General features: G+C 34.7%; 2 protein-coding genes across 4 annotated transcripts in view; both read left to right on the top strand.

Moving 5' to 3' along the window:
* The window catches only part of LOC100177725, an 8,165-nt gene extending 6,401 nt beyond the window's left edge, over positions 1-1,764 (top strand). The window contains exon 12 of the mRNA XM_026839363.1: positions 1,233-1,764. Within this exon, the coding sequence (XP_026695164.1) occupies positions 1,233-1,629 (397 nt within the window). The 3' untranslated portion in view covers positions 1,630-1,764. The remainder of the gene's footprint in view (positions 1-1,232) is intronic.
* Positions 1,765-1,862: 98 nt separating this feature from the next.
* Positions 1,863-8,966, top strand: LOC100175404 (coatomer subunit gamma-2; the record flags this gene model as incomplete). Of its 3 annotated transcripts, none has more annotated exon segments than XM_026839361.1 (14): positions 1,863-2,136; positions 2,755-2,957; positions 3,209-3,288; positions 3,362-3,491; positions 3,707-3,832; positions 4,189-4,346; positions 4,690-4,823; positions 5,612-5,679; positions 6,312-6,422; positions 6,932-7,105; positions 7,490-7,597; positions 7,970-8,105; positions 8,363-8,542; positions 8,835-8,966. In XM_026839361.1, coding segments are annotated over 14 exon segments (1,921 nt in total), but the record flags the coding sequence as incomplete, so codon positions are not given.
* Between the last annotated feature and the right edge of the window lie 558 nt (positions 8,967-9,524).

Genomic DNA, 9,524 nt, shown 5'->3' with positions numbered 1-9,524 from the left:
AAAACACCTGTTTTAAAACGACTGTCGTTTGCTTTCCACCTGACAATTTATACCTTACATAATAATATAAAAAAACTGTCTTAACAGGAACTTCTGTACCATGACACATGCGCATGGTACGAAGACCACGCTGTGATGTCCGACTACATACTCCAGTCACATTTATTCACGGGCGCTAAGGATGGTTCAGCTGTTAAACTAGTTGCAAAGAAATCACCTAAAACACCATTCACTGCATTTGCGAGCCATGGAGACGCTGAACCACCTGCAGCAGCCCCACCTAGTGAAATAGAGCGTTCATGGTCGCATGACTGCCGAACACCTGATGCTGATAGATCCAGTGCAGATCTTAGTAAGAAATACAGGTATGATATAATATGTTAATGAATGTACCCTATATATCCTAGTTTTGCAGGGCAAGGAAAGTCGTTATAACATGTGTGTTGGGTTTCATACAACTCANAGCATGCATGCCTGCATATCGCATAGATTCTTTATCTCTATAATTATACATGCACTCTATTCGTCAATATAATTCAGTTTGTAAATGCGTCTTAGAGTAAAAAAATTGTTCTATCCTAATTAGGCCTTGGGGGTTTGGTTTAGGCTTGGCGATAAGTTTTCGAGAAAACACTGATATCTAAACAGCCTACATCCTTAGGTTTAGTATCCGTCGTTCAACTGATGACAACAGTAGCATTGCAAGCGAGGAAATGGATAGAACGTCGGTTCGTAACAGCAGTGCACCACCACCGTCACCATTACCTTTACCCAGCCCCCAACGTAGCATGCTGTGTTGTAAACCAGCGAGCAGCACCAAGTCAATGCAGAGGTTGTTGGTAGACCGACCTAGATCAAGTACATCCATTCCTGGCAAAACAAGGTGATGTACGTGTGCTATCCAAGATGTTATGTATGTGGTAACTTGTAAAGTCACATGGTGTATGAATGAATGAATGTAACTTACTTTATCCTCGCGTGGCCAGAAAACGACAGTCGTTATAACACGGATGTTTATATACCTGGGCCAGCTTACAAGTTACCAAGTTTGTTACTTTGTGGGTGATTATGGAATGTAGGACCCTTTTTTACTGTATGGTGGTGTGCGGTGTTACGTTTAACCAATGTTCCATAAGCAATGTACTTTTGCCAAAAAATTCAATCAGTGTCGTTAAATACCCTTTTACATTATGAGTGTAATGACTTTAGTTTAAAAAACATTTCTATTTTAGATATATCCTGTTAAAACCGGAAGAAAGCAGTGCTGTGCCACGTACTCCAAGTCCAACAAAACTGGAGGAAGATTTATTAAAACGAAGATTTCCAGCGCAGCATCATTCTCTCATGCGAATTCTCCGTCGTGATGATTCTCAACAGAAAGATGGCAGTATAGAGCGAGCGACACGTGAACCACGCCGCAACAGAAGTGCCACGGAGCCGATTCGATCAAGGTGTCCTTCAGCGTTGAGCAGAAGTACACCAATTAGAAGCATTACCCGTTTAAGTGAAACTCGCTATGGATATTCTAAGGATGGGCCCGAGCTTGTCCTTCCTACAGCTATCCGAGATTCATCTCTGGTGTCTGTTCTTCACAGGAAGAGTTCAAATTATGTGCCTGCTGCTTTTTAATGCGTTTGGGTTATATTAAGGAATATGCTGCTTTGCTTTTTTGCACATGTAACTCATTTTCGGTTATAAATGTACCTTTATATATATATTTTTGTTGACTTGTGTAAATAAAGTATTTATACATTGTTTTGAAAAGAAATGTGTAACTGAAACGACCCATCTGATACAGGCTTATCAAAACAGTGCCTTTGAGTGCCTCTCCATGTGTTTATAAAAGCATTAAATTAGTAACAAGTATAGTCTGCTTGTGCCGATTGCGAAAAGTTTGCTACTGTGATTGTTTAACCTACTCCTGGTAATTGTTTAACGATCAATATTTGCTTGTCATGGAGTCCAGTTGGTTCACAGGTAAAATTGCAACCAGTTATGTAACGACCAAAGAGAAACTTGACGATCCGGTGACTGCGCCTATTATAAACGAGTTTGTAAGTGAACGAACTGAAGATAGAACACGGAGATCAATTATGAATGAAAAGGGTCGTTATATCTTGGATGAAAGAGAACTTGGTAGGCTGTTAGTTGTTGTATAAACATAGTTTTATCTCTTTGGTAATGACAATTCAAGTTATGCGTACAAAGTTGCACGTTTGTGAAACTGAAAAATATCAATTGTAGGCCGAAATGGCACACTAACCATATGTATATGATACGTATTCAAGGCACGTAGGTTTTAAAGAATCGCGTTCATCTAACTTGTATATTGCACCGCCAGTTGAACCACGTCCCATCCGATATAATGACTTCTCATTGTTGACGTGTTCCAAATTTCGTCCATAACATTTCGTAACGTGAGAACAAAATACGGAATTGTTTTAGTTATACTTTAGCAAAATTTGACTTTTGTTGTATACCCAACTTATAATAATGCCTGGGATTCGTAAAGATAAAGACGAAGAGATAGGTAAGCTCAAAGAGTCCTAAACGTTTTGAAAAAGTTTAATTTTCATTTATACATTAATACATATGTTCTAATGTTCACAAGTAATATTTTATGTATGGCTGATCATTTGGACAACCCATTATTGACCACTGGGTCAGAGCAATTGCCGTAATTGTCTTGCCCATGGACACATGCCCCCACAATGGTAGCAGTGACGAGCCTTTTATCAACTACTTATTCCTTAGGTGGAAACAACCCATATGCTTACATTGAGCGAAACGTGGTGTTGCAAGAAGCGAGAATTTTCCAACAGACTCCAATTAACCCAAGAAAATGTACGGAAATATTGACCAAGATAATTTACCTTATTAACCAAGGAGAAGTGATAACTACAAACGAAGCAACAGAAACTTTCTTTGCCATGACAAAGCTGTTCCAGTCTAATGACGTATGTTTTACAGATTTCTATATTTACCAGCAGTTCTTAAATTTTTTAAGCATGACCTTAATGAAGATCCCAACAAAATTTAATCCCTCTTTTTCGTTAAATTATATAACATATTTAACACTTTTTTATTGTTTTTTTTCGCACTCTCCTTTCGAGTCTTACATGCCCCCCAGATTAAGAACCACCTTTTTGATATAGAACATAAATGTATTTATAGCCTATTATGTTTATTTGTTTATTTTCTGTTACAGGTGATTTTAAGAAGAATGTGCTATTTGACTATCAAAGAAATGTCAAAAATGACAGAAAATGCATTCATTGTAACACAGAGGTTAGCAGATTAATATAAATACCTAGTAGCCGAACCAGTACAAATGTTTAACTTTTTTACTTTTTTATCATAGTCTCACAAAAGACATGAATGGGCGTGAAGATATTTTCCGAGCTGCTGCAGTTCGTGCTTTGTGTGCAATTACTGATCATAGCACACTACAAGGCATTGAAAGATACATGAAACAAGCCATTGTGGATAAGGTATATCATTTCTATTAAAAATATGTTTCTGTGCAAGTGCAACATAAGTGTTGGCAAGTAGGCAAGGAAAATAATTACCCACAAAGAAACATACATGGTAGCTCGTAAGCTAACACGGGGTGTGTGAACACCCATGTTATAACGACTGTAGTTTCTGGCCATGCGAGGATAAATTAAGTTACATTTATTTAAAATCATGTGTGTGTTTTCTACAGGTTCACTCTGTATCAAGTGCGGCATTGGTGTCCTCGCTCCATCTGACTAAAGATGCGTTTGATGTGGTAAAACGATGGGTGAATGAGGTTCAGGAATCCTGCTCCAACGACAGCATCATGGTGCAGGTATATTGTGGAGTATTATTTTAAATGGATGTAGTTTAATTCGGGGGTCAAAATTTATATAAAAAGTTAAAAAAGTGTATGTTTTGAAACTATACTGTATTTTATTTATTTAAAGTGCAGTTGAAAATTACCTTTTTTTCCAGATTATACTGTATTAAAACTTACTACTTTTTAAATTAGTACCAAATTTAATTTGTATTATATAACTGGTGCCTTATAATTTGAAGCAAAACCCATCAGAAAATACTTAGAAATAACAGCTTGAATAAAAAAACACCCCTCTAAAAAAGCTGCCCTTTTCTTTAATTTTTTTTCCTTTTATTTGATGCTTTAAACTTACAAATCCACCCACACAGTATCATGCTCTTGGTCTGTTGTATCATCTACGGAAAAAAGATAGATTGGGAACATCCAAGATGGTGAGCAAGTTCATGAAATCTGGATTGAAATCTCCATTTGCATACTGCATGTTGATCAGGATAGCAAGCAAACTGCTGGAAGAAGATGATGCAGGGTATGTTGAATTTAAAACATGGTTCCAGGGCCAAATGGTTTGTAAAACCATGTTTTAAAACATTAATGAAAATGGACATTGCTATTATATTTATAGTAGGGTGGGGGAAGACGGGACACCTTAAGCACATAATATCCAGATATCCTGAACATTTTTTAAACAATTAATAACGGTCTGTGGGAGTCGATTCTTTGAAAGTCTTTGTTTACTACCAAATGGGGCGAGAAAATAGAATGAAAATTTGTCCCATCTTTCCCCACCCTACTGTATGTTTTTATTGTAGTTTATCAATAAGATATTATTATTGAACCCCATAGAGATATATTTATATTCATCCATACAGCCATGATAGCCCTCTGTTCAACTTCATTGAGAGTTGTTTAAGAAACAAACATGAGTTGGTGATATACGAAGCAGCGTCCGCCATTGTCAACATGCCAAACTGCTCTGCACGAGAATTAGCTCCTGCCGTTTCTGGTGAGTTATTACCTGACTACATTTTAGATTTTACCTTGTTTAATAGGCACGACAAAACAAGTATACATAAAGGGTAAATTCCAACAATTAAATGAACTGCAAATTTGTAATAAAGTTGTTTGGGGTTTGCAGGATATCTATACTATTCTTGTGAGTAAAGTTCCGTAGCGTGCCACACCATGGGTTCTAGGATTTAACACCAGGATTGACCTATTACCCAAATCTGCACAAAAAAAATTAGGACTTTTGTTTAAGTTAGTTAGGTGCTAAGGTTCAATTTTGGCATTGTATTGGAAAGGAATATGTAACAGTATTTAGCCATAAAAGTATTTTTCCAGGTACCATGCTATATATTTTCCAAGTACCTTGCTATAAATATAATGGTTAACTTCGTAATTGTAAATTCTCAGTCCTGCAACAATTTATTTCTTCTGCTAAACCATCGATGAGGTTTGCTGGTGTAAAGACATTAAGCAAGGTAGTGTCAACCACTGCTCATAACAAACCTATGTTGCATAATAACCCAAAGTGAATTAACAGTAGACACGCATTACCAGTGGTGCAGCCAGAAAAAATTGAATAAATTTGATTTATTATTTTTTTAAAGGGGAGGGGGGTGCAACCTCTAAAACCCCCTAGCTGCGCCACTGGGGCATAACCAAGTTATTCTATTAAGCATAACCTGGTTTACAGTAGTTTCTTTTGCTTTTAATAAAAGTAATTCATTCTACGCAATCAGCATGCATGTGCTGCATGATAATGATAACACTCGCAAATATTTCCTACAGTTCTTCAGCTCTTCCTCAGTTCACCAAAGCCTTCTTTTAGATATGCTGGTGTGAGAACTCTTAATAAGGTATCATTCCTCACCTGACTGTTACACTGGACTCATTGTAAAAGCTTTTTTAAACTGTGTAAAACACCAAATTTTCTATCCTAAACCGAATTTTGTAAAAAAGACATTTTACATTTATAAAATTGGAATTTATAAGTTTTTAAGAAAGTATAAAACAAAAACTTAAATTTAAATAAAAATAAGTCCAAAAATGTTCCAATAACGTAAAAAGTTTGGGATCCCACTGTAGCAATTGTTAAGGTGAAGGTTGACATTCTGTTCTTGTGATACCTGTTGTTATTTGTAATTACCATTTAATTTTCTTATTGCATGTTGCATTTAGAGCATTTTTAGTTAAAAGGTTTTAACATTATAGCATGTTGAAATTTTGTAAAACTTATAGTGCTACATTAGCACATGTATATTTCATAGCCTATGTTATATAATAATATAATATATATATTTGCTTATAGGCTACTTGTTATTACACATCATAGAGTTGAACGATTCTTGTGTAAAAAAATACAGTCCGGATCTTGTGCTACGAAAATCTAACAAACAAAAATCAAGTCTAGACTTTTTTCCTGCTTTTTTTACCCCTTTTCAGCCAACTTTTTTTAGCTTTTAATATTACACGCACTGATATAATCCAGGTTGCCATGAAACACCCATCGGCTGTTACAGCTTGTAACTTGGACTTGGAGAATTTGATCACTGATGTCAATAGAAGTATTGCTACTCTTGCTATTACTACTTTGTTGAAGGTTTGTTAAAGAAATTCAATTAATTTAGTATCTCCATCTGTTATTAAATGCCTATATATATGTATTATGTCACTGTATATGTAATAGAGGCAAACAACTTATTTTCAAAACTTTTTTTAAACACTGTTTTACTGTTGGAAGTAAATTTAAATGAATTTAGTAAATTTAAATGAAAAATTGATAAAAAATCCTACTCTTTTTAGTGGTAGTTGTATGACACTATTTACTGTCACATGACAGGTTTTAAATATATTCTATATCCCATGGCACCTAGGTTACTGTGCAGCTAGGCATTACCCATATATAGTAGAATATACCTGGAATTAAATGTATTTTGTGGGCTGTATTGAAGTTTGGAATTCCTTAAAAATTTCAAATTAGAAAATTGGTTAGATAAAACGTGTTGATTGCCCATGCTTGTTATAAAGTTACCAAGTATGTAACTTTGTAGGTGGTTATAAAAGTTGGAATTCTTATTGAATCACAAATGTAAAAATATGTGTTTTCAGACTGGAAGTGAAAGCAGTGTTGACCGTTTGATGAAACAAATCACTTCGTTTATGTCGGAAATTTCCGATGAATTTAAAGTGGTTGTCGTCCGTGCAATATCTGATCTGTGTCAGAAATATCCTCGCCAACATGCTGTAATGATGAACTACCTTGCATCTATGTTAAGAGATGAGGTTAGACAGATATTCTCTGTTAATATGCAGTGTATTAATGTCCCATAACATTAACAATGTCTCTGATGGATTACTGTTTACAAGTAACCCTAAGAATTCCAACTCTTTTTCTTAACTTTTTAAAAAATACTGCGTTTATAGTAGGTTGGGGTAAGATGGTCTGTGTTTCCAGTTTATTTTTGTCCCATTTAGGTAGTAATAGTCACTGATCCACAAGACTCTAACTGAGCAATACTTGTTAAAAAGTTTAACTTTTTTGTCCTCACCTTTAATCTATTCAGTAAGCTAACAGTAGTTTTTTATCAAAAGAAAAAATTTTAAGTTTAACATTCTGGTAGTAGAAGAAGAACAACCTTTGTAATGTTGTTATGTATTTAAATACAGGGTGGATTTGATTACAAGAAAGCTATTGTAGAATGTATTATTTCTATCCTGGAGGAATCAACTGAATCTAAAGAAAGTGGTCTTGCTCATCTGTGTGAGTTTATTGAGGTAAGTTGATGGATCAATTGATGTAACTTTGTTTATTCTGATAGGGTGGGCAACGGCAGTCGTTATAACACAGGTGTTCTGTTTTATTCTATTATATTCTATGTGAGTAAGGTCCGGCAGCGTAGCACGCAATGGGTTATAGGGTTTAGGCCAGGATTGGCCCATTACCCCAATTCTGTTTCATACACCTTCGACCAGCGAAAACGACAAGCGTTATAGCACAGGTGTTCCTTTTTAATACCTTGTGCCGGCTTACGAGTGACCATGTACTTATATATCATTTAAATAAAGAAATTCTATATGTCATTTATGTCAAAATATTTTGTATATGTCATTTATACAACATAAAAATATTAATTTTTTTAACATCAGGATTGTGAACATACTGTGCTTGCTACCAAGATCATTCATTTGCTTGGTAGAGAAGGCCCAAAAACTCCAAATCCATCGAAATATATTCGGTATATTTATAATCGAGTGATACTTGAAAACGAAGCTGTAAGAGCAGGTTAGTTTTTTTTTTTAATTTTGAAGTTATCAAAAAAATTGTGTTTGTCCGTAATTTTATTTTATTTTTTTTAAATTTAAACTGTAGGCGTAATGTAATTTAAATTTAAAAGTCTGACGAAGAGGTTTTTAAACACTATCACAAATCACAATATTATAATTATAATTCGATATCAATTGTTTTTAACCAAAATTGAAAAAATTAAACTAAACGTAATAGAAATTTAACCAAAATTAAAAAATTATTTTCGTTACCAGCTGCTGTTTCTGCTCTTGCTCGTTTTGGAGCTCAGTGCGACGATCTTCTTTCCAGCATCCTCTCTCTTCTCTCAAGATCAATGATGGATGAAGACGATGAAGTTAGAGACCGAGCAACATTTTACTTCCACACACTTCAACAGAAACAGAAGGCACTCAACTCAGTGTACATCTTAAATGGTAAGTTTAACTAACTAACTTAATTTCATGATTGGTTAAATTACTATGACAGTAGTATAGTAGGGTGGGGGAAGATGGGACACCTTATCATTCTAATTTCTCGTCCTGTTTTGTAGTAAACGAAAAAACATTCGAAGAATTATAAAAACATATCCTCACGACTCCCATTGTTAATTATTCAAAACACGATCAGGATATTTGAATATTAGGTGCTAAAGGTGTCCCATCTTCCCCACCCTACGATATAGATATATTAAAAATCAATTTAACATTCCAAAAAAATCTTTTACAGGACTTGCTGTGTCAGTACCAGCATTAGAAAGATGTTTGCAACAATATTTGAAGGAACCTTCCAGTGAAAAATTTAACATGAAATCTGTTCCATTAGTTTCAATACCTGATGGGGAACCAAAAGCAGACTTAAGTAACTATTTCTTATCTTTTGTTAATGTATAGTGGTGTGTGGAAAGATGGGTCACCTTTAATTTCTCGCCCCATTTGGTAGTAAACAAAGAACATTCAAAGAAATATAAAAACCATATCCTCACAACTCTCATAGACTGTTCTTAATTGTTTAAAGTGTGATCAGGATATTTGGATATTATGTGCCAAAGGTGTCCCATTTTTTCCCACAGTACTATCTATTATTTGTCTTTTTTATTCTTTTGTTGCTTTTAATGTCAATTTAAATATTATGTAAGGCTCTCAAACTTTTGTTGCAATGTATTCAGAAAAGTTGTAGGGTCTTCCCCACACACATGATATAGGATCCGAATTTATTAATAGAATTTAGCACTTAAACGTTTTAAATGATACAAAAAAGGTTCTATCGATATGTGGGCTAACTGGCTTTTGAAAAATTCATGCAATAATGAGAAAATCAGTGAAATAAACCTGGGATGTAGGCCAGTAGCATTTAAATGTTTAATTACTTAACATATATCTTATTTATTTTTTAGTTACTGCTGTTCGGAAAACAAAC

Source organism: Ciona intestinalis, unplaced genomic scaffold (genome assembly GCF_000224145.3).
Source record: "Ciona intestinalis unplaced genomic scaffold, KH HT000205.1, whole genome shotgun sequence".
In the NCBI taxonomy this organism is placed as follows: domain Eukaryota; kingdom Metazoa; phylum Chordata; class Ascidiacea; order Phlebobranchia; family Cionidae; genus Ciona; species Ciona intestinalis.
Note: the sequence above shows the minus strand (reverse complement) of the source record. Positions and strands in the feature narration are given on the sequence as shown.